The sequence below is a fragment of the Pundamilia nyererei genome, unplaced genomic scaffold, assembly GCF_000239375.1.
Source record: "Pundamilia nyererei isolate P.nyererei 1_Seehausen unplaced genomic scaffold, PunNye1.0 scaffold00010, whole genome shotgun sequence".
NCBI lineage: Eukaryota > Metazoa > Chordata > Actinopteri > Cichliformes > Cichlidae > Pundamilia > Pundamilia nyererei.
Genome location: NW_005187411.1, coordinates 3,283,513 through 3,308,337, shown reverse-complemented (window position 1 = coordinate 3,308,337; position 24,825 = coordinate 3,283,513). Strand labels below are relative to the sequence as shown.

The 24,825-nt window shown below is 41.8% G+C and overlaps 1 protein-coding gene across 3 annotated transcripts in view; it reads left to right on the top strand.

Annotated features, from left to right (window-relative positions):
* The window catches only part of rps6ka1 (ribosomal protein S6 kinase a, polypeptide 1), a 45,310-nt gene extending 31,937 nt beyond the window's left edge, over positions 1-13,373 (top strand). Inside the window, exons 2-22 of one of the 3 annotated variants that reach the window (XM_005723841.2) lie at positions 170-223; positions 2,815-2,931; positions 3,106-3,187; positions 4,028-4,108; positions 4,272-4,351; positions 4,572-4,678; positions 5,430-5,467; positions 5,833-5,975; positions 6,061-6,131; positions 6,734-6,822; positions 6,954-7,018; positions 7,127-7,229; positions 7,436-7,566; positions 8,828-8,953; positions 9,121-9,210; positions 9,307-9,465; positions 10,391-10,552; positions 10,658-10,734; positions 10,830-10,947; positions 11,058-11,195; positions 11,479-13,373. In XM_005723841.2, coding sequence (XP_005723898.1) covers positions 170-223; positions 2,815-2,931; positions 3,106-3,187; positions 4,028-4,108; positions 4,272-4,351; positions 4,572-4,678; positions 5,430-5,467; positions 5,833-5,975; positions 6,061-6,131; positions 6,734-6,822; positions 6,954-7,018; positions 7,127-7,229; positions 7,436-7,566; positions 8,828-8,953; positions 9,121-9,210; positions 9,307-9,465; positions 10,391-10,552; positions 10,658-10,734; positions 10,830-10,947; positions 11,058-11,195; positions 11,479-11,601 — 2,154 coding nt within the window. In that variant the 3' untranslated portion in view covers positions 11,602-13,373. Of the gene's footprint in view, positions 1-169; positions 224-1,077; positions 1,646-2,814; positions 2,932-3,105; positions 3,188-4,027; positions 4,109-4,271; positions 4,352-4,571; positions 4,679-5,429; positions 5,468-5,832; positions 5,976-6,060; positions 6,132-6,733; positions 6,823-6,953; positions 7,019-7,126; positions 7,230-7,435; positions 7,567-8,827; positions 8,954-9,120; positions 9,211-9,306; positions 9,466-10,390; positions 10,553-10,657; positions 10,735-10,829; positions 10,948-11,057; positions 11,196-11,478 lie in introns of those variants that run through there. The other 2 variants (XM_005723840.2, XM_013908444.1) reach the window with 2 other exon arrangements.
* The last annotated feature ends 11,452 nt before the right edge of the window (positions 13,374-24,825 follow it).

The following is a 24,825-nucleotide window of genomic DNA, read 5'->3' as shown; positions in this document are numbered from 1 at the left end:
GTGTGTGTGTGTGTGTGTGTGTGTGTGTGTGTGTGTGTGTGTGTGTGTGTGTGTGTGTGTTAATGAGATGTACCAGCAAGCCTGTATGAAGAGGTACAAATGTACCTGTTGCAAAACCCGTCATGTTTTACGTAACTCATGTTAACTGCTCCATTCAAACACTTCCTAGAACGAGTCTCATATCACCTGGATAGAGAGGGACTATGCCACTATTAGAGCCCAGGTAAGCTCTCACCACCTGTGTACTGTTGCTTTTAAATCCGCTCATTCTGCAGCTCCTCCCTCGCTAAACAAACATTACATCCTGCTTCATCCATGTCACATTGTATTTCCTTTTTCTTTTTTTTTCTCGTCTCCCCACCCTCTGGAAAATGTACTCTCCCATCACAAAATTGTTAAGCAAATAACCTTTTCTGAGCACAGGCTGCAGTGCAGGTTCGCTGCCAGCCAAGTAACGCTGCTCTTTGGTCAAGAGGAGTTGACTCATGCTCTATATACAGGCGCGTAATGGCGTATTCTCTCAGGTTAAAGAAGTGTTTGCTGTATAAACGGCAATAAAGTGAGCAATGGAGGAAAGTAAGAGGATCTCAAGACCACTTTATGAGCAGCGAGAGCTGTGTTAGGAGACAGGATGAGCAGGAACAGGACTGTTAAGAGGGGGAAGAGAGCAACATGCCTGGCCACAGACAGGAAAATCTCTGTCATCCAGAGGCAGTGAGTTGTCTGAATCCTCTCTGGTGTGTTGACACCGAGAGGGGACACATCATCCTCTCTCTGCCATCCTCCTCCACGCTGGCCTCTGTGTTGAATTATGGGTAAAGGGAAGTGGCACAGAGTTGGGTTCTTGAGTCTGTAAAATTACTGATAATGCAAGCAAATTTATTCAAGAAAGCATTTAATTGGCATTTTCTTTTTACTTTTTCTCCACCTCGATCTCTTTTTTGTGCTTCTTTTGAGTTTCAGTGTACTCCTGTTGCTCGCTTGCTCTCTCTCTCTCTTTCTCTCTCTCACTCTCTCTCTCTTTCAGCCGCACACATGTGTGTGTGTGAGAGAGAGAGTGTGACAAGAAGTTGGGTGCAGGACTGTGAGAATATAGCAGGCTCTTCCTTCCTGCTCGCTTCGGTTCCAGTTCATTTCAGCTGCAGTCATTCACCGAAGGCACACCGGTCTAATCAGACAGACACAGAGGCAGGGAGCGAGCAAGGACCGGAGATAGAATGGAAGAGAACATGAAGATGAAGCACTGAAGGAAATTTAGCAGAAGGCCTCTGCAGTCGACTAAAGAGCAGAGGCTGAGAGACTTTTCAATATTTATCTGCAGTCCACACAACGAATCCTAACATGAAAGCACAAACGATCTTAAAGTGTGCTCTCGGTGAGATGAGGTGAGATTTGAGATGATTATATGAGAGGTAGAAGAGTGTGTACCTTGTTATGGATGAAGGTAGGATGATACAACACTCTGGGAAATGCTGAGATGGAGAAGGACAAGAGAAAGTTCAACCTGACTCGCATGCTGTCCATCTACTTGTTCAAAAAGAACAAATCCTTGACTGGCAGCCCTGCTCACTGTAACACCTACAGACCCACGGCGGCAACGGACAACGACACTGGCACTTTACCTCCGCCGCAGAACCACTGGACGGTAAAGTGACACCTCCTGATATTGACATCTCGATCAGCTTTGAGTAGTTAAGTCGTCGACAGAGCGTTCAGTGGCGTCGTCTTAATAAAACTGAGTTTTAAGAAAATGAGGAGAAAAGAGGGATTCATCAGCTCAGCAAAGTGCAAACGAGGTTTTGTATTCGCTCTTGTCGCGGTTGTTCAGAAAACAAGGTGCAACTGAAAGCCTGCTGTGTTCAGCCAACTCTGGTTTCCTGTTGTCAAATTAAGTCCCAGGCTGCAGTGGTCTGTGGTGATGGCGGTGGCTGTTGTTTTGTAGAAACTTTTAAAAAGCTGAAAGAAGAGACTGCTGAAAATATGTCTTTCATCACTTCTTTGAAATATTGATTATGCAACGGTCAGCTGATTGCACTTTATTTTTTTGTTTGGTTGTTTTTTTTAAATAACTTGTAATTGCCAAGTGTAACTTTATTCAGGATCCATGGTAATAGTGTAAACCTGAACATGCCTATGAAGGAGAAATTAGGAGCAGGACAGCCCAGATGTTCTGCTTTCTGATCCTTGAGATTTGGATTTCATAGGCAGAAGTAGGGGAAAAGTCTTTCCCCTGAAACTGCACTGGTGAATCTAAAATTCTCCCAGCAGGGTACCTACTGTACTTTGCTTCGTCACAGGGCCCGAGGTGTGAAATTCAAGGAAGATTATCAAGGGAGGGGAACACTCTTGAAAGAGAATTCTCTGCATCGTTGTTATTGTTGTTGAGTTTTGGGTGAGGCTGACACCAGGTCAGCTGCGCGTGTTCATGTGGTGGAGCTATGAGCGGTGTCAGCTGGGATCCACCCAGTTGTGAGAGTGCGCTTGCTGTGAACTTGCTTTTACACAGATCTACTTCCACTGAACATTTACACCACCAGTTCCCGTATGCTAAGAGCAAATAAACGCATCGATAAGCAACTGTTTGTGCTCACGTGCACATCTCACTTCTTACCATGCTTCCTCTTTTTTTGAAATCTTTTATATTGATGTGGTGCTATTTACAGCAGGAGGCACCTCCACAGGAGAACTTATCTTTGCATAAGCAAGCGGCTTGTGAAATTTTTTTTTTTTTTTTTTTTTGCAGCTGTGCAGTATTGCTGTCGTTCTGTGATCATTGACTGCTTTCCCTCCGTCTGTTTTCTTTTCACTATTTAGGAAGATGGAGACATCAAAGAGATCAACATCACCCATGTGGTCAAGGAGGGCTCAGAGAAAGCTGATGCCTCTCAGTTTGAACTGCTCAAAGTCCTGGGACAGGGATCCTTTGGCAAGGTAATTTGCTTTTACTCTTTCGGTTTCTTTCTATTTTGACTACATGTCTATTTTTCTCTTCCTCCTTTGCTACTCTTACTCCCCAACCTACAAAAATCGTTGCATCTTTAACAGTGTTTTTGGTGTTTGTTATATTTTTGGGGGGAATTTTTTTGAAAAAAAATTATTTTGCAGGTGTTCCTGGTACGAAAGGTGACTCCTCCCGATGCCAACCAGCTCTATGCCATGAAGGTCCTCAAGAAGGCCACACTAAAAGGTACAGCAACGTCGGGCTTGGCTATGGTCGTGAAATTTTAAGAATTGCTACTTTTCTCGGTTTTGGCTTTTGGCTTCATTGACAGGGGAAAAAAAAACAAAGAAAAGTGAGTGAGTTGGGGTTTTTTGTTTTTTTTTTTTTGTAGAGCTGCACCTTTTACCTTTCCGGTGATGTTGATTTGAAAAGGCCTCGTGTTTGGCAACTTCATTTTTCAAGTGGTTGTTTAGTTTCATATAAAAGGGTGTATGAATTTCCTGTAACACATGCAGTGGTATGTGTGCATAGTAAGACCACCACTGCTTTCAGTGGGTTCCTATGAACAGGTGTTGTGGTCTCACCTTCTGCAAACATCGGGGCATCAGATTTCTTCTCATCGTCTCCCAAAATCACGTGGGTGGTTCTGTGCAGCTTTGCAAATTTAACAGGGACCTGTTACTCTCATTTAAATCTCCTAAGGTCATTCTCTGTCTGAAATTCGCTATTTTACATTCCTTCCCTTTTGCTTGAAGTCAACTTTTTTCTGATTGGCTGCCCATGGTGAAGTTTTTAAGCAGCAGCTGAGTTAATCTACTGTGCTCAGAGTCGCAGTTGCATGCACAAAATCCCCAAATTTAGGTCATCATTAACATTCAGCACTGACCCCATTATTTAAGTTTGGCTATGCTTTAATTTGAGGATCCTCTCCTATTGCAGCTTAATGAGTCCAAGTTGAATTGTACTCTCATCAGCACCAGCATTTAGTGTGTTGTAGTACTTTTACCATACTCTGTGCTTACGTACAGACACGTTATAAATCTTTAATGCATACTATCACACTAACCCTCGATCATTGGCCTTCAGTCAGAGACCGTGTGAGGACCAAGATGGAGCGAGACATTTTGGCAGACGTCAATCACCCATTTGTTGTCAAACTGCACTATGGTGAGTCAGCCTGATGCTTTTGTTAGACTCTGCTTCCCTTCCCTCTTATTAATGTTATTTGATGTACTGACTTGATTTACTGTTTTATTACTTCAACTTCCAGAAGCTTAACTCATGCTTCCTGATTTACAGTTGAACTAAATGTGAATTTGTGCATCTGTAGCATTCCAGACTGAAGGGAAGCTGTACTTGATCCTGGACTTTCTCAGAGGAGGGGATCTTTTTACTAGACTCTCCAAAGAGGTAAAAAAAAAGAAGTGACTACTTAGTGTTGTTATGCTGACCTGAGGTCAGGATTTCTTTTTCTCAGTCCTATGTCCACTTATTTATCCTATAAACTGATATGTGCTTACCCATTTATTCTGCATTGTGTTACTCTGCGGTGTTATGCTCTCTTATTGTCTCATTTTCCTTTTCTTTGTGTGTCACATCCTCTCTCTTCTTTGTCTCCTTTACCCCTCAGGTGATGTTCACAGAAGAGGATGTGAAGTTTTACCTAGCAGAACTGGCATTAGGACTGGACCACCTTCATAGCTTGGGTATCATTTACAGGGACCTCAAACCTGAAAAGTAAGAGTGGAAGACCAAGCGTTTTGCATGCCATGCTGCAGGAAATGTATAATGACAAATATATATAAAAATATGCACACAGTCATAAACGTCTCCAAGTTAGATTAATCCAGAAGAACAGCATGCATTTCAGTGAGTGTGGGAAAAGTGTCTTCCCTGCTGCAGACCTGTAGCCACAACCCCAGACAGCAGTGATGACTTCAAAGTGCAACAATTTCCTCCTGTCATATTTCTATTGCACTCACTGCAAAGTATTTTTTACTTGTTGAACCCTGCACCATTTTCATTAGCTTGTGTTCCCTCACTCTCTGCTGTAATTGGCACATCGGTACTTGTTATGGTACATTGCTGCCACCAGCTGTCGATGCTTGTTCCTCAGCGTGTGCTGTGCACAGCACTCGATCTCATAGTATGCATGTAAGACCCGACACCGTCGCTAATTTAAAGAGCCGGTGATTCATTTATGTGTTGCTTTTTAAATTTTGGTGCTTTTGAATGCTAACATGTTGTATTGAAACTGAAACGTGTTTTTATAACTTTGACCACCACATACGGACTGCTATATTAGCCTTCAGTTGTTTTTAAGGGTACCTAATGATCCGACAGCCGAGTATACTTTGACACCAAGACATACTACAACTGAGCAAAGCATACAGCAAAGAAAAGTTTACTTTGTACAATCCAGATGGGTAAAATGTTCAGACTCTGTAAGATTTTAGTTTGTCTTATATGTGACATTGTTTTCTCCTAGCATTCTTCTGGATGAGGAGGGACACATCAAACTCACAGGTGAGCCTCCTTGTTGTTTCTTTTACATCTACCTCTCACTATTCATTTTGCACACACACTTTCCTTTCCTCTACCACATTGACCTTGATTCACAGCAGTGATGGCTTTATCTCACTGACTCGTATCTCCATAACATCCTGTATATGTTCCCTAAGTTAATTATAATACTTTATCTTGAATATCTGTGATAAACCTCTTTAGAATCTCTTATCCTCAACCAGAGGAAACTAATGATAATTAAGAAGTCGCCTTAACAGAGCTCTTGTAGGAAAACTGTTTCATGTTAAAGCTTTTTGTAGCTATTATCGTGCTGCTATATAATGGGTATGATCCGGGTCCTTGGTTAATGTCTTGTGTGTTTTCAGATTTCGGCCTGTGTAAAGAAGCCATTGATCATGAGAAGAAAGCTTATTCCTTCTGTGGCACTGTGGAGTACATGGCACCAGAGGTCGTGAACAGGCAGGGACACACCCACAGCGCCGACTGGTGGTCGTTCGGGGTACTAATGGTAAGGAGGAAAAAAACGTACTGGCTGAGCGTAAATATTACGTAAATAAGTATGCCGATTACATTTTTTGTGTTTTCTCTCCCAGTTTGAGATGCTGACGGGGGCGTTGCCATTTCAAGGGAAGGACCGCAAAGAAACCATGAATCTCATTCTGAAGTGAGTACCACCTGGATTCAAGAACATCACTCATTTTTTCTTTTCTTTTAACTACTTACTCATGTCCATCAGCAAAAGCGTGTGAGTGGACTAGAGCCTATTCCACCTCACTTTGGGTGAGAGATGTGGGCTACACCTTGGACAGGAAGCCGGTAAATTACAGGGCTAACACAGTTAGACAGCTGAGCAGGCACATTCACAACTACATCTGAAGTCAATTTACAATTACCAGCTAAGTAGCTCTCAAACGTTTTGTGGCATGCCCCCCATTTGTAGGCTGAAAAAAGTTTTTTTTTTGTTTTGTTTTTTTTTCTCCCTCGCTCAGGAATCCCTTTTACCAACTTATTTTAATTCAGTTGTTTTCCCAGATTGTCCATGCCCAACCTGCATAGGCGGTCAGGTGGGGTATGACGTCCTAAACAGGCTCTCAGCTTAAGAACTAACCCGGAGAGTAAATTTGCAGGCACATGGAGAACACGGAAAAACTCAATTCAACACAAAAACCTGTTGCCAAATGTACTTATTCCAACATATTCCAACTGCCTCATTCTATATCCGGTGCAATAATTAAAGCTGGAAGCCCTCTTTGTGTGTTTGTGCAGGGCTCGTCTTGGAATGCCTCAGTTCCTGAGTGCAGAGGCCCAATCTTTGCTCAGGGCTTTGTTCAAAAGGAACCCTGCCAACAGACTGGGTTAGTATCAGCTCTGGAACATGACTTTGACAAATGACGGTAGACACTCTATCTGATTTCACAGGGAAAGGCTGTGCTTTACATTGGTTTGTAGTTTTCTATTGTGATTGATTCTATTTGATGTTTTGCAGGATCTAATGCCGATGGCGCTGAGGAGATTAAGCGGCACGGTTTCTTCTCAACCATAGACTGGAATGTGAGTTCTGTGTGATTACATATGTGTTTGAATTTATAGCAACCATCACAGGTGGCATTCAGAACTTCAACTGCACAGCGTGAGTTAAGCTTCTTTATTCCTTTTTAGAAACTCTTCCGAAAAGAAGTAAAGCCTCCGTTCAGACCAGCGGTCGCACGTCCGGATGACACTTTCTACTTCGACTCCGAATTCACCTCCCGCACACCTAAAGGTCGAAAATCAAAAATCAATACACATTTTTTTATTTAAAGGAGACACAGCAACATTGGGATGCACTAACATATTTGTGATTAGCTGTGCTTGTCAATAATACCTCAATGTGAAGTTTTTATAGCAGTGCCTTTTTTGTTTTCTAACATTACTGCAATAAACCTGTCTGTTTTTCCGAAGCCTTTATTTTTATTTATTATCCTGCAGACTCCCCTGGTGTACCCCCCAGTGCTGGAGCTCACCAGCTCTTCAGAGGCTTCAGCTTTGTTGCATCAACTCTGTTAGAGGAGGATGGTTCATCAGAGCCAGTGCAGGCCCCACCACATCCAGTGGTTCAGGTGAGTAGCTATTCACTCTTGGGATAGATAAATACTGGATACTGGAGCCTGTTCTGGCAGGACACAAAGAAAACCGAGAAATTTCCCCTATGACTCCTTTGGCGACAGTGGGAGGGGAAAAAACTCCCTTCTAACAGGAAGAAGCCTCCAACAGAACCGGGTTTAGGGAGGGGCAGCCATCTGATGCGACTGGTTGGAGGTGATGGGAGGAAGTTAGGTTAACTGGTCATTTAGAGTGTCCAGTCAACTAAGTGCATGTCTTTGGACCCTGGGAGAAAGTCGGAATACCTGGAAAGAACAAACTCATGACATGGGAAGAAATTGCAAACACCACACAGAAATTCCCCGGCTAGATGGTGGTGAGGCAGCCGTGCCAACCACCACACACTGTGCTGCCCGCAACATGATCAACAGTAACTCGACACACTAAAACTGAACAATGGAAGATTATAATAATATTGGCTGGTGTGATGAGTGTGAATTCGAATAGTAGGGTTTGGCACACTTCAGGCCCCTTAGTTATTCTCACATTGTATCCATCTTCTGATGGCTGTTATCAGCAGGAAAACAGACCACATCACAAGGCTCAAATCATCTCAAACTGGTTTTCTGAACATGACAGTGAGTTCACTGTACTCAAATGGCCTCCACTGTCATCAGATCTCAACCCAATAGAGCATCTGTGCACTCGAAAATTTGCAACATGGGTGTGCAGCTGGAAAATGCGCAGCAGCTGTGAGATTAAATCATGTCACTATGAACTAAAACCGCTGACGAATGTTTTCAGTTCCTTGTTGATTCTATGCTATGAAGAACTAAAGCATTTCTGAAAGTAAAAGGGAAGTGAGCCTAGTAATTAGTACCTGATGAAGTAGTCGGTGAATATGCCCATGTACTGTAATCTAAAGGTGTGGACAAAGTTATTTCAGTGTGTTATATTTCTGTCGAGTTCTGACTGCTGATGGCATGAAATAGAGACAGATTCTGTGTGTACGGTGTGCGAAAGGCAGACAGGAACACGATTAGAAAGAAACGACTCAGATGAGGTACACGGCTTCAAATCTTGTGTAATGCCTGGCAAAAGCAGTTTTTCTACTGCGTGTGTGGTAGATTTGAAGAGACACTTTGACAAAGAGGAAGAAATTGACTCCAGAAATAGATTTCAGCCCCTTCCCCAACATCATCAACCTCCCCCCACATGAGCTCTTGTCAGTCCGTCACTCCTCCAACGCTCATCACAATTTCAAATCTTCCTCTGCAGCAACTACACGGGAAAAACGTCCTTTTCAGCGATGGCTACGTACTGAAGGAAGATATAGGGATGGGCTCTTTCTCCGTCTGTAAACGTTGTATCCACAAAGCCACCAACACTGAATACGCTGTCAAGGTATGAACACATAAACACACACACACAGGGAAAAGTTAGCTTGTGGATACAGGACAGCAAAATCTAACAAATATGTTTTTCAATAGTTCTTCAGTAAAAGAAGGAGGAAAATATGCAGCCTTTCAAAAACATGATCCTAATGCCGTTGTTGTGCTTTTGATTTCCAGATGATTGACAAGACTAGCACAGACCCCTCTGAGGAAATAGAGATTCTGCTTAGATACGGACAGCACCCTAACATCATAACACTCAAGGATGTGGGTCTAAACACGCACTCTGTCTGACAACCTTTGTTCGCCTTGGGTGTTGAGTGTAATAAGACTCGCTGATGTTTGTTTGTCTTTCTGTCGCAGGTGTACGACAACGGTAAGCAGGTGTTCATGGTGACGGAGCTGATGCGTGGAGGAGAGCTGCTGGATCGGATCCTCAAGCAGAAGTTCTTTTCGGAGCGAGAGGCCAGCGCTGTGCTGCACACTATCACCAAGACTGCTGAGTACCTCCACTCACAAGGGGTGAGGACCACTAAGACCACTAGGACTTTTAGTCCGTTTTATATGTATGTTTTGTCTAAGGAGCTTGGAAAGAACAGCCTTTTGGACTTCTTTGAGTTTCTTGAAGACGTTTCATCTCACCTGAGAAGCTTCTCAGTTCTAAGGTCAAATGGTGGAGAGTCCCAGATTGAAGTCCTAGGGGAGTGTCCCCCGAAGAGGGTCACGAACCCCCTTGTTGATCCTCTACCTAAACGCACGAGCCAAGGTGTGAAAATGGGTGTAGGTCACAATCAGCCAAGGTGTCGGGTGAACCCGCTGTGAAACCTAGCCCCACCCTATCATGTGACTTTGAGGTCAAATGGCATCTATTGAACCTGTTCTTTTATTCTGAAATGGCAAACCTGTGAAGCACACAATGGGTTTTTTAAAATTATTTTCTGGAGCTGTATTTGAGCAATAGTGTTTTATCAAAATAACTGCTGTAAAATAGCTCTGTTTTTTAGAAATATTAGTTAAGGTGCTATTAGAGTTTAGTTATTTGATGTTCATTTAGCTTTTTTAAGAAAACTGTTGAATAGTAGTGCCTTTGAAAACCAGGCTAAAGTCTTTACTTTTCTTTTTCTTTTTACTTTTTATGTTTCCTGATGTTTAAAAACTTACAACACATGTCTACTTTTGTTTACTTTTTATGAATTTTTAGCTTGAAGATGTCAAACTGTGTTCATCCTTTTAATTATTTTGGTTTAGTAACAACACATAGGGGAATAATCACTTGAAGCACCTCGGTAAATAATTCAACTTCTGATTAGAATAAAATTGAAAATAATTTATAGAAGACATTTTTAAAGCAGATAAAAATGGGAAAGAATTCCACCCAAGAGTGTTTACTGCCACTTTGAATCCTAATTTTCTCCCTCCATTCCACTCTTGCCCTCTTGTGTTTCAGGTAGTGCACAGAGACCTGAAGCCCAGCAACATCCTCTATGTCGACGAGTCGGGGAATCCCGAGTCAATCAGAATCTGTGACTTCGGCTTCGCTAAGCAACTGCGTGCCAACAATGGCCTGCTAATGACCCCGTGCTATACTGCTAACTTTGTAGCTCCTGAGGTGAGCAGGTGACGAGTGCGCTCGCAAGACATACTCACAAAGGTCAAGGTTCCCCCAGTCATTGTGATATATAGTAATATGTGATTCCTTCTGACTCTGCTATAGGTGCTGAAGCGTCAGGGCTATGATGAGGGATGTGACATCTGGAGTCTCGGGGTTTTGCTGTACACCATGCTGGCTGGGTTAGTAGCAACACTTGAAATCATTCTTTGAACTTTATTCTCTCTCATTATTCTTTGCATTAACCTTACCGTCTGTCTGCTTTTGTTCTCACCAGTTTCACTCCATTTGCCAACGGACCTGAAGACACTCCAAATGAAATCCTGAACAGGATAGGCCACGGCCACTTCAGTCTGACTGGTGGTAACTGGGACTCTGTGTCTGATGCCGCCAAGGTAGGAGTCAATATTTGTTAGACAACTCTTTTACTCCCTAGAAAGAATTTTTTGTTGTATTTGCGTCAACCTACAAGTTTTCCATAATATTATTATTTGGCTTTTTCTAGGATCTGGTGTCCAAGATGCTTCACGTTGACCCCCATCAGAGACTGACTGCTAAGCAGGTTCTCAAACACCCATGGATTGTCCGCAGAGACAAGCTGCCCAACAGCCAGCTCCCACACCAGGACCCCAAGCTGGTCAAGGTAACAAAACTGCCTGGAATCAGGTTAAAGGAATTCATTGATTCATTGAAGTTTTAGTAGTTGAAACTCAACATGTAGAATGATTTTATATCATATCAGTTGCTTTTAGTGTCACCAAAATACCAATATGATTGTACACTGCAATATACTTGCATCGTGTGTTGCATTGTCGATTAGAAAACACAAGACGAGCGGGTTTTTTGCATTGCAGTAAATCAGACAACATATCAGTAATTCATACTCTCATCTGGGCTTCAATCATGATGTTGCTCTTTATGCACAGGGTGCAATGGCAGCCACCTACTCCGCCCTGAAGAACTCACAACCTACTCCAGAGCTCAAGCCCATTGAGAGCTCCTTCCTTGCTCAGAGGCGTGTAAAGAAACTTCCCTCCACATCTCTGTAGAGACTGAATAGCCAATCAGGTCACAGGAGTCTGATCAAAACCACACCTCCTGGCTCCAAACCACCCCGTCAGCTTGCTCGGGGACTTGGTGTCGACCCGCCAATACCAGCCAAGGAACACTGACTGTGGTCCTGCCCCCATCTTGTGACATCAGTTGTCCCGCTCTAGCTATCATCCTCCTTGTGTGGGCTCGCCAGCTGCAGCTGTTAGCCGATCTCCTTTTGCCTATCAAAATATCATGACGATGGATGGGGGCAATGAGGGCGAAAAAAAAAAATGTAAAAAAAAAATGGGTGCAGGTTTTTTGGCAGATGTGTTGACGCCGTGTGGGTGTTTGTGCGAGTGTGTGAGCGTGTTTGTGCATGACCCGCTACAGAGTCGATGCAGCCCTGTTTTTGATGGTGACAATGAAAGTTTTCTCTTCTCATCTTTGCTGTAATTGGTTGTCATTCTCGCTGCACGCCTATCCATCTGCCTGTTTTTTTGTTTTTTTGCCATCTGTCCGTTCTTTTTGTAGGGTTTTTGAGCTTCGTATTAGCGGTTGTGCTGCCAATTCAACCTGTGCCGACAGCACAAAACCACAGTACTGTCCAAACTGCTGTTAAATGTTTCTCAGAGAACGTTATTGATATGAATATTAAAACATTTCTGCCATAAATGCCTCTTTGGCTTTGGTACAGCCAGAATATGTGCATTCTAGAAAATGTCAGTTGCTGATGTTTTGGTTAGTGTCAATCTATGCTTGCGTTTTGTTTTATGGAGAGTGTGTGTGGACGCGTGCGTGTGTGTGTGGGCGTGTGTGTCAGTTGCATGACTTGCAGTGTGTGTCTGTACTGTCTCGCGGGATGCTGCAGAGTCATGTGCATGGTCCGGTGATGTGGCTTTCTCGTTTCGCTCCTATTCCTCTTCTCTGCTTGGTCAATCTGCTGGCAACCATTTGAGATGTCTGTTATTTTTATTACTATAAAAACTAGTAACATAGATGGCTTTCTGTGAAAGAAACCCTGCCCAAGGAACAATGTGGCATGTTAAAAATTCTATATTTGCATTGTTTTCTTCTTTTTTTTTTAGTTGTTTTCACTGTGTTTCTTGGATAATGCCTATTGAATACTGTTTCCTGTGTTGGTTGTTTTTGCTGTCGATTGTTTGTTTTTTTTCTCTTTATCCAAAGAAAGTAGTGATTCAAAATAGTGAAAGACATGCTGAGCACATCGCAGCCTGTGGACTTGATGCCGCACAGGTCTCTTCTTCTGTTTAATAAGTCAGGGCTGGCTGCTGTCTTTACGGAAATAAGCACTTGTTAAAATCTCTGTCAAATCACTGGTTATAATGTCACACATACTTGCCCTTATTGTGGATTATCTTTTTTTCATTCATTATATTGGAATTCCATTTGTTGATTATCTGACTCGTTGGTATTTTATTGACACTGAATACGAGGCCTAGAGTTAAAGGTGTTTCAGTGTAAGCTTCTCCACGGAGTAGGTCCTGCTTTTAGCTCAGTGCCTAGGCCTACAGGTGAGGCGGAATGTCTTGCATGGAAAGCACACCGTAAGGATAAGAAGATGCTGTGCATGTGTAGAAGAAAAGACCTGTGTGGCTTAAGAATCTATGAAGCAGCTGTCTTACCTCAAAAGAAATCAAAGTTATATTATAATTCTTGTTTGGTGGCAAAAATCTCCCTCCTTTGTCAAAATTTATGGTAAGATGTTATTGTATGATAAAGATGAAGATTTTTATATCTTACAATATTAAAAATCGAGTTGCTATGACAAAGTGTCTGTCTTGCTTTATTGTTTTTTTTTTTTTAACTTCAAGTGACATTCAAGTGTATAAAAAGAACACAATTCCCAGATATAGAAATATGAAAAAATATCACATTTTGAAACCTACAAAGAACACATAATACTGTAAGAGCAGTAGTACTTCTTATATCTAATAATTCTTTATGCATACAGTTTTTTGTGAGTAGCTGTTTTTCATCCACAAACAAGTATTGGTGCTGGAACCATCACTTGGTTATGCTGCTGTTGGCTCAGGCTGCTGACTTCCTTACACTGAGTACTTCTCCACTCCCGTCTTCTCACTCCCCAGTTGTTTACACAAGAAAACTGCACCCAATTAAAATGTCATCTCTCTCATAATGTGTGCTGGGGGGCTCCCATGATGCACTGAGTGTTTCCTCTTCACTGATCTCTTTCCACACTGTGTGTTTATCCACCATTTTGTATTTAATTATCAGTAACTATTAAAGTCTGACTCTCTCTCCTATAGTTCGCCTTTTGTCCTGTCTCCCTCTGTTCCTTTCTCATTTCCCTCACCCCCATCTGGTCGCGCTAGACGGCCGGACCTTCCATGAGCCTTGCTCTGCCAGAGGTTTCTTCCTGTTAAAAGGGAGTTTTCATTGTCATCACGTGCTTATTCACAGGGGGTTATGTGATTGTTGGGGGGTTCTTTCTAATGTTATAGATACCAATCAACGTTCCCTCTAAGCTGCGCGCGTGCGCAATTGCGCACGGCTGGCACGGTCTCTGCGCACAGAAAAAAAAAATCTAACCTGAATTGAAATTAAAATTAATACTTTAATAATTCTGTTTTGCAGTGTTAGTCAGTAAGTGACTGGCTGCTCCCGTATGGGATTAGAACGATGCCACTTTATCCCATAGTCCAGCCAATGATGCGATTCACATTCGTATATATGCAGCTAATCAACGTTGTTGACAGGCTATGACAGCGACCAGCGGCGTGGCTGATGTGGAGTGAAGCCACGTTAATGACAATGTGTGCAACCATTGGAGACGTGAGCAGGACAGACGGAACAATTGACGGGAAAAGTGTGGACTTTATACCAGTTTTTAAATTGTGTAAAACCAGAGTTATGATTAAAAAAAATGCAATGTTTCGAAAGCACTCTCCGCCTGTGCGGAACCCAAAGAAAACCCCACCCTTTCCTATTGGTGGAAAAATCTACCATGTCGACCAATCAAAAAATGATATGGCAACATGGCATTTAGTTGTTTAGGAAGGGGGAAGTTTTAGGAGTGACGGCAGTGTTTTGAGATGTGAGATATTTGCGATGTTCAGCGCAAATCTTGTGTAGTTGGTGTGTAGTGTAGTCAATAGTTTTCTTGTGTGTGTCAGAACAATGAGGCGACTACTGAATGTTACAGGAGTGATAAATCTGCTGTTGTCAGGCTGTTGTTCTCTTTTATCTCATAGTGGACATAAATTATTTTTGGAGTGGCACAAATAATTTACATGGCATCAAATTTGATGCAGAACAGCTGATTGTTCTGTAAATAGTTTGAAATGTTTATTTTTAAAAAACTTGGCTGCATTTTTAGGTAAACAGCTGCAAAAAACTTTGTTGTTTGCATAACTCGGTTACCTTTTTGAAGACGTAATAATATAATTAACTGCCCAACATTGGTCATTACTTACTGTATTTTGCAGACAGAGTTACAGGACTCTCTCCCAGACCACAGACTCATAAGACAAGTCAGAGCTTTATTTATTTATTTATTTATTTTTTAAAAAGAAAAGAAAAAAAGTTGTGTTTTCAAATTTGGAGCTCAAGATATTTTTACTTCCAATAGTGTTAACATACACAGGTCATGAAGAAGATTTTTTAAAGTTTTCATTGTAAGTGGGCTAAAGCAGTTAATTAAAAGTAGTCTAACATAAATGTAAATGCTGTAATTGGATTATTTTAATAAACCATGTGACTTGGATGGATTCGATGCTGGCGTGACCACAGTGCACACGTCTGCTGTTGCTCACAGAGGTCCAAGGGAGTTTGTGTGTTCGCTCAGACACATGAAAAATTAGAGCGAACATTGCTTACCATATAAAGCACATTGAAGAGACTGATGTGATTGGTGCGCCTTACAAATAAAATTGAATAGCCAGGGGTGTCTAACTCCAGGCCTCGAGGGCTGGTGTCCTAGAGGTTTTAGATATGCTAGGTCAACACACCTGAATCAAATAATTAGTTCATTTCCAGGTTTCTGGAGAACTTCAAGATATGTTGAGGAGGTAATTTAGCCATTTAAATCAGCTGTGCTGGATAAAGAACACATCTAAAACCTGCAGGACACCGGCCCTCGAGGCCTTTTCCCCCTCTTCTCTTTATCCTCATACCCCGAGTGACTATGACAAATGGCTGCTCCCCACTCTCTGAGCATTTTTCTGCCAATGGCTCTTCCTGTTCAAAGGGGTTCTTTCTTCCCTCTGTCACCATCTGCTTGATTGTTGTGAATCTAATTAAGGATGTTGTCCCTGCTTGTGAAAAACTTGACTCGATTGGGCTGGGTTGGTGCATTGATGTGTGCCTTTAATGACCTTCACTTCCTGTCTCAGCAGACCAAAGCCTGGTGTATTTCCACAGATGGTCACTGGAGGGAGATAAAGTGCAAACATACAAACATAGGTTAAATCAATCCATGCCTGCATAAGTAGATGGATTGAGGCAAAGGTCAAGGCTTGTCAACATGAATACTGTACTTCTTTATTTTTTTATTATTCCACTATGTTTAATTATTCAAACCTCATGTTTAAAACTGCTGCTGTCACTTTTTCCCTGTGATGAAAAGCATCAGTTGGTAGACCAAATTAAAGCCACATTAAATATTGTGATTCATATTTATGCATTCACTTGGAGACAATATCAGTGTGTGAACGACTTTCTTCTGCAGCCTCTCTCCATCTGCTCTTGCTTGTAGCATTTTAACTGTCGTGTCCCAGCTTTCCCTCCTTCAGCAATATGGCAGATTCAGCTTTATTAGTATCAGCTCTTAGTATCGCCTCATGGTTGTACTTGATGTTACCTGCTTCTGTATGCACAGATGCAATCACTTACATAACAGCCACTGCTTCTCAGCGGTTGTGGGGGAGGATGATTTATGCTGACACGGTGTACACCATCATGTCAGAGACAAATGCAGCTATTTATTTACAGACACACATACATAGTGTGATATATTCCCACTGGTCTGTGTTTGACGTCATCTTACCAGTAAGTCACACTGCGACGAATGACTTCCTGCTCTTTTACACTTACACACACGCACACGCACACACAGACAGACTGACTGACTCAGCCTGCGGCAGCAGAAAGAAGTCACTGATATTGATTACAAAAAAACAGAAAACCATCATCTGTTTCCCATCTCAGTAGAGAATAAAGTGGTGCTGTTTTTTATCCCCATCCTGTCTCCTTAGTTTACAGCAGCTGTCAGCTGGAGTGGCTCTTCTTAGATGCTGAATTTTCCTGGGTTTTTACAACAGTGGAAGTGTCTGTGGGTGTATGTGATGGTGCATTCTTGTCTGATCTGAGCTGTAAAAGAGGACACTCTGTATGGATGAATATTTTAGGTGAAATTCCTCGCTATTTTTGGATGTCTTTCTGGCTGTGTTTTTGTTTTATTCTGTCTGATGTGAGTTGGTTGTGAAGTGCTGCTTCGAGCATCTCCAGAGGTTCTGTTAAAATAAATACAAAATCTATTACTGAATCTTAATCTTGTCTTTTCTATCCTACACAGCAGCCTCCAGCGTGAATTTAAAATTTTATTGCAACAAAATAACCACATTTATAATTAGTTCTTACCTCCACATATAGATAAAAACACAAATGTGTTGGTGTGGAACGATGGCGGTATGTCTCGTCTCAGTGACTTATCAATAACAGAAGTACAGTGATTGAGTACATGTTCACGGAGCCAATCTGAAATGACTTGAGTTTTATGATTTGGTATATTATGATGGGTAAATGATGCGTACACTTTCATCATAAAGGAATGGACATGGTCATGTCAAATCTAACCCTCCCATCCAAGTTTCGCAGCAGAAATTGGGAGTAAGACTTTTTTCTTTCTATATTCTGTTGTCCAGTTTTAGTGAGCTTGTGCAAACTGCAGCCTCAGCACTTGGTGTGTTCTTCTGCTGCAACCTATTTAATCTCCCAAAATACTCTTTTGCTTTCCTTGGCTGTAACGAGTAGTTATTTGAATTACTGACCAGCCTGTCTGGCAACAACAACCATGCCATAGCTGCTCAGTTTGAACCTCAGCAGGTCATCTTGATTATGTCTACATGCCTAAATGCATTCAATTGCTGCCAATTGGTAGATTCGATATTTGTTTTAACAAGCAGCTGAACAGGTGTACCTAATAAAGTGTCCAATAATGTCTGTGACAATGAGTGCTCCAGCTATAAAGGAACTAACCACCACTACTGCAGTTGTAGAGACCTAAGAGTCACCATTACAGTAGTTAAATATAAAAATAAATAAAACTGAGAATCCAGTACTTCAAATCTGTGTTCCATGTATAACCATATCCAACATTTTTGCCTTATAATATTTTCCATATCCTTAGGATCCATGTTCCAGTATAATACTGCTACATACCCCACTACAGATAACTTGTCCTTAAGACAAACCGCAAAAAGAAGCTCACAATACTGTTATACAATTCTAATACTAGTTAATTTGACCCAAATAGATTCAGCAATCAGAAGGCACACAGATCCTCTAACTCCTCACACGTGCACGCATCAAATACAAACACAGCACACAGATTAAAGTAATCTGGAACAGAGATTGAGAACGGACGTTAATCACAGACATTGGTGAAATGGGGTGAAAGATAATTGTTTCTGAGAAGGATTTTGCACTTAGACTCAATTAATTCTGTATATTCTGTGACAGAATGACTTGTTTTTCTGAGTGTGAAAAATGTGTGAGTACATGAGGCTTTAAAAAAAAAAAAAAAAAAGAAGCTTCCTCTTCTTTTCAGACAGGCCCCGTCTTGCCAGTCAAATTGTTCGCCAGTGATGATGGCAAAGCGCGCGTACAGCTGTGTATTCAACATTCGGGATTGGAGTGGAGTGAGTGGTTTTTAACTGTGGAATGTTACACAACCAGTAGAGTCTTCCAAAAATGGAAATCATGTTGGAGAAAAAATAAGAAAACTCCACTGAGGAATCTTTCCCTTGATCCCTAAAGGATTTACTCACACAAGCCATCGTGCTTATTGTATATATATATTTCTTTTATGTATATCTAAAAGAAATTGTAAAGCATGTATTAGCTCCATATGGTGTTTCATGTAGACACTTTAACACCATGCAACATTTCCATAATAACAAAGTTTTATCCTGAGCCTTTAAATTTCTCTCAGCCCTTTCATCTCTTCCCGAAAATCACAATGTCTTCTTCAGAACTGCAATCTCTGTCATGTTGTTGTTTCAGATCTTTTTTTAAATAGCAGGATAAAAGCCCGAAGAGCATCTTTGGGGTTTTTTGGCATTTAATCTTCCTATAAGCACTTATAATCCTGCCTCCACTCTCGCTTCTTGTTTGCTTCATTATCTGTGTAATTTTCTGTGTTGGATCCTGCTCTGTCTTCTCTCTGGAGATGAGTAAAGCTAAGAGCAGGAAGAGAGCAGTTGGTGTTACTGCTAATGCAATGTCAATCCTCAGATAAAAGCAAAGAGCAGAGTGAACACTGAAATATGCATGCACGTAGATGCTCGCAGAAATGCAAGTCAACCTCTGACCTGCTAAAAGCTTCAGTTGTTGATTCAATCTAGCAGAGGGCAGTTATTTAAAGCATCACTTCTTACTGTAAGGCTCTGAATGCAGCAGTGTTACCCTTTCAAACTGTCTAAGTATGCGTGTCCTTTCAGGTGTGTTTGAGTGAACTCACCCTGTGTCTTACTTTACATACACTGATCATATCACTTGCAACCACAGGATGAAGCAGTCAATACTTGTCTAGACAGAGAGGGTGTGCACTAGGGATCACAGCAAGACGGGGTGAAAAGTCAGGGTACTCTATCACGATGATGTAACCAGATCATACTGACTAAAATGGTTAGACTAGTCATTAGTTTACATACAATACAGCTCGGAAACATGAGAGTATTTTTCAGTATTTAATGTTGCTGCATTGCAGTAAAAAGGTGAAACGTGTAGAAAGTTCAATTCAATCCAATTCAATGTGCTCTGTTTGCAGAATTGATGTTCAATTCAATTTTATTTATACAGCACCAAATCACAACTGCATCGAGGCGCTTTATATTGTAAGGTAGACCCTACGATAATACCTGCAGAGAAAAACCCAACAATCATATGACCCCCTATGAGCAAGCGCTTTGGCAATAGTGGGAAGGAAAAACTCCCTTTTGACAGAAAGAAACCTCCGGCAGAACCAGGCTCAGGGAGGGGCGATAGATAGTCCCTGTCAGTACTCTTGCTGCAGCATTTTGGATTAGCTGAAGGCTTTTTAGGACATCCTGATAATAATGAATTACAGTAGTCCAGCCTGGAAGTATTAAATGGATGAACGAGTTTTTCAGCGTTACTCTGAGAGAGGATATTTCTAATTTTTAAGATATTGCACAAATGGAAGAAAGCAGTCCTACATATTTGTTTAATATGAATTTAATAAGAATGACGTGTTTAAAATGAGGATTACAACACTGCAGCAATAGTTTAGTTTAAATACAAAAAAATAAGAAGACACTGGCACTCTGAATGTTAGATGCTGGCTTTCAGTTCTCTTTGTTTTCCTAGTTACATTTTTTTACCTTTGTGTTTGTAACTTTTTTTAAAGGTGCTTTATAAAGTCCTCAACAATGATAAAAGCGACCGATATGACAAATTTAAGTTAAGAAATAAACACAATAAAAATGTTAAAAATAATTTCCAGTTCAAAAGAATGAAGAGTTCTTTTGTGATCTCCATGATGATACTGTTGGATGTAGTTGATGGTCACGGAATAATTTTGGTAGGCTGGTCACTCTGTTCCAAGTTTTTTTTTCCATTTGTGGATAATGACTCTCCTTGTGGTTCATTGGAGCTCCAAAGCCTAACGAATGGCTTTGTAACCCTTTTCAGACTGATGGATGTTAATGACTCTGGCATGATTTCTTGGTTCAACAGTTCTGGCACTAATCAGGCCTGGGTGCGGCCACTGAAATTGAACTCAGAGGTTTACTGGGGTTATCTTTGTATTATATTAAAATGTGTTTGATGATCTAAAACATCCACGTGCAACCAATGTGCAAAAAACGAAGAAATCAGAAAGGAAGCAACTACTTTTCAGTGCTGTATCATAGTGATTCATTGTGTTTTCTGTCAATTACTGCATTAAATCTTTGAAGGAGACCTATAAGTGGTAAAATTCACAAAAGTGTTTGTTCTCAAATTCATCTTTTACAGACATGAAGGTGAAGCAATTTAACAGACAAAGTTATGCAATTTGCTGGAAAGACTGCACATTCACATATGAGTAAAACAAGCGTCAGGGTGTGAGGGAGAAGTGATACTGAGCAGCAGGCAATAAAGGAAGGGAGAAACTGAAACATAACCCCCACCCCCCTGTTTTTGCTATTTTATGTCAAGGCGGTGTTGCTAGGGGTAACCATCCGAGCAAGAAAGGAAAAAAAGGAAAATGGAGAGACCAGCTTGTAAGAGGGATGGCAGCAGAGAGGCTGGGAGAATAGGAAGCAAGTGAAAGAGTGCAGAAAAAAAGAGAGCGACCTGATACTACTGCATCTCTCGCTTGAGTGAGCAGAGCTGATCAAAGCTGTGCTCCAGATGATGATGACGACGACGAAGCAAAATAGTCAAGCAGAGGACGAGACAGCCTGCCAACATCAGCAGTAGAGCGGGAGGCTGCCCAATCATCAGCTGACATGCTCATGAGTTCAGCAGCCAATGAAATGCCAGGAGGCACCCCTCTCCAGCACAACCACTCAGACGCAGAGACGGCACAAGCCTGGCTCAGATCTCTTATTAATGAATGGAGCCGTTCCCAGGCTGCATCACAGCACACCTCTGCACTCCCTGCTCGGCTGCTCTCTCAACTGACACAGGAAAACTGGGAGAAAACATCAACAGTGACAAAAAGGACGGCAGCAGCACAGGAAGAGTCAAAAACTGGCTATGAAGAGACGACAAAAGAACACAGAAACCCACAATGAAGACACAACTGAGGACATGACGGAAGCCATTAAAAGCCCGGATTCAGAGCCTGATCTTGAGCCACCGGATTCTCCATCGTCATCATCATCATCTTCCCCCCCTCTTCCTCCGTTAGCCATGCCACCTTCTGGATCTGCCTCAGCTCTCCTGGCTCTTGCATCTCCAGCCACCAGGCGCTCCATTTCCATGGGAGACTTCCGGAGGGTGACAGGGGCTCTGCTAGCAGGTTCGGAACCCCCGTCCACCTCTGCCACGGCCCCCTCCTCCAAACTTGTCACCCCCAGCTCCAGCATGGAGTTCGAGGCAGCTCGGCGACGCCTCCTGGAGGTAGAGGAGCGCCAACGTGTCATCAGAGAGATGGAAAAGCGACTGGAAGAGCTCAGGGAAGTGTTTGTGCGCTCCGAGCAGGAGGTGGTGCTTCACGGGGAACTGGTGTCGCGGATATCAAGTGCAGCCCAGCAGGGGGAGCTGTACGTGGCGGAGAACAGCCAACGGCTCAAGAAGGGCCTGAAGTTCAAGAAGCATCGGCCTACCATCGTTTTTTCCTCTATGCTTGGACTTCGCACGTGCCTCCCCTGGTCTATGAAGCTAAAATAGCTAACATTTCATCCATAACTTTAGAAATGTGCTTTAAATAACTGGGAAGACAGACTTCCGTTCTTTAGCTATCACTCATTGACACGGCTGCTCTCTAGTTTCCACCTTTTCTTTTCTTGTTTCCTGAGGCTGGTCCTCGGGGGGCTTTAGAGTGCCTACAATAATCACAGTTGCTAGTAAAGAGCTTTCCTTTCAGTGTATTACTGAGGAATTTTTTTGATTAGGAAACTAATCAAGCCAGTACCAGTGCAATGTGTACAGGATGTCATTAGTTCTCTATTTTTTCCGCACACAGTTTGCTGCTTGCAGTTTGTTGTGAGGCTGGAGTTGCACAGGAGAGATTCAGATAGAATCTATCTGTGGTGCATGGATGAGTCATATTTCAGGTGATGTGCAAGGAGAGGTTTAGACTGTGAGGTACCGAGAGCTTCCGTGTATATGGCTTAAGTTATACGGCTATGAGAATTATGTAATATTTACCCAGTCACAAAATGGAAAAGAAACATCTCTGTGAATTGATTTAAGAAAAAAAAGATTAAGAAAGGATGAAAGCATCTGCGTTTTCGGCCTCGTTGTGAGGGAAGTGAAGGGCAGCGAAAGAGCAAGCTAAAGATTGCTGCAGTGTTATGTAAAACCAAGTATGCAGGAAGAGGAGATGTAAGAACCAGAAAAATAGAAAAGGAACAAATCTAGAACTTAGATGGCTTTTACCTACAAAGTAAACGTGCCTTGGCTTCTCTGAGACCACTCGTCCACTACCACAGCATCTGCTTCTGGCAGCATAAACAAGGAAAGACAGCAGGAAAGAAATTCGGGCTGGAAGAGTTCCACCTGTGGCCTCTTTTTATCCAGTCACCTAGCAACCAGTTGTCTCTCTATCCTAAATCCTCTTGCGCAAACATACAGAATGTATCCAGCAGAGAGCTGTAACTACAACACTATGATTTGGCTTTAGAGATCTACTGAAGGATTTAGGCGCTAATAATTCTACTTATTTAAAAATCTACTAGAACTGCCTGCGTAGGAGGAAATACTATTGATAAAAGCTTGTGGCTAACACGGTTTATGATTTGGGGCTACACCCATGCATCCATCATTTAGAGCATCACCATTTGCTGATTGTGTCTTGGTGCTGCATGTGACTGTAAGAGTTGCAGCGGCTCCCCCTGTGATTGCACTCTTAAGTTAGATAAGTAGTTCACATTCAGGGTTTGTTTGTGAGATGTGTATGAACATCCAGAATATATATATTTGTCTCGTTATATTAAGCGATCAACCTGTAATTACATTGTAATCCTTAATGCACTGCAAAGCATTGTCCCATGTGCAGAAGGTGACCTAATTTTTACATATAGATTGCTCTCATTTTTTTGCCCCAGTTCTTCATTTCATTCCACCCATTTCTTTTGTCTTTGGATTAACAATGACAAAGTATCTCTTGTATTCACCTGATCCACCAATCCCTTGCTTCAGCTAGGTCTGAGTGTCCAGAATTCACAGCCAGTACTCCGGGGACATCTATTTCCGGCATTTGAAGGTTATAGCAAAGAAGCAAGCACTCAATTTCAGTGCAGCATATGTTGAAAAAAAGCATGTATAGAGCTGTGAGTTCGTGCTGGTTTCCATCTACGTGTGCTAATTTTCAAAAGAATCAAAAAAGGGTTTTCACAATCCCTGATGGTGCTTTGTTTGCTCTCCTATTATAAACGACCTCTCCGAAGAACAAAGGAGCAGGGCTGCTTACAAAACAGGCTCGTCATGTGACGGTGTCATTGCTTTCTGTAGGTTTCTACAAAATCCCGTGAGCTTAGGCATTCCTGTTGTAAATGTTTCAGAGATGATGCATCAGAGAGTCTGTGACTCTGTAAAGTAAGGAATTTCAAAAGAAACTCGTAAAACGTTCAGTTTCAGAATCATGCAGTCAAGGTGAGGAAAAAAAACAAGAAAAAAAAACAAGATGCATGTTAAAGTAGATGTGACAACTAAAGCATAAGCTTAAATTTTATAGGATTGAAAGCAGTGAGAGAAATAGTTGGGGTATTTTCTAACTTTCATTTTAAAGGCTTAAATGGACTGTTTGTCTAAGTTTCTTTTCAGCACAATATAAAGGGGGTACTCCATGAATTTTACACATAAATTTCAGCTTGCTTGTAAATAGAAAACCACTAGGACTGTGAAAACTGATGCAAAATGGAGAGATTATTCAAAAATCTGATTTGGAAGACAAAGAGGTCTATCAAGAAAGCTCCTCAACTTTGTTACCTTACAGAATCACTGGAGTACCCCTTCAAGCAAAGGAAACGGCATCTTCAGTGTTACCGCTGAGCAACCGACCTTATCACTGAATGTTGACTAACTCTATTTAAGCATTCCACATGACTAAGGTATTTATCTACTGCTTGCTTGTGCACATATACCAAACGATATTCAGCTCTGCTAGTTGATAGCAAAATGCTTTGCAGAACAAAACGGTCTCATAGGCCTTAAACGTGTATTCATGGTCCTATGTATATAGCTTGAGTTATAACTGATCATCCAGCTGACCTATACTGTAGATTGCTTTCAATATGCCTTATCCAGTATGTGTGCATTGGCAGTTCCTATACCGATGGTAATGATATATGAACAGGTTAACTCAT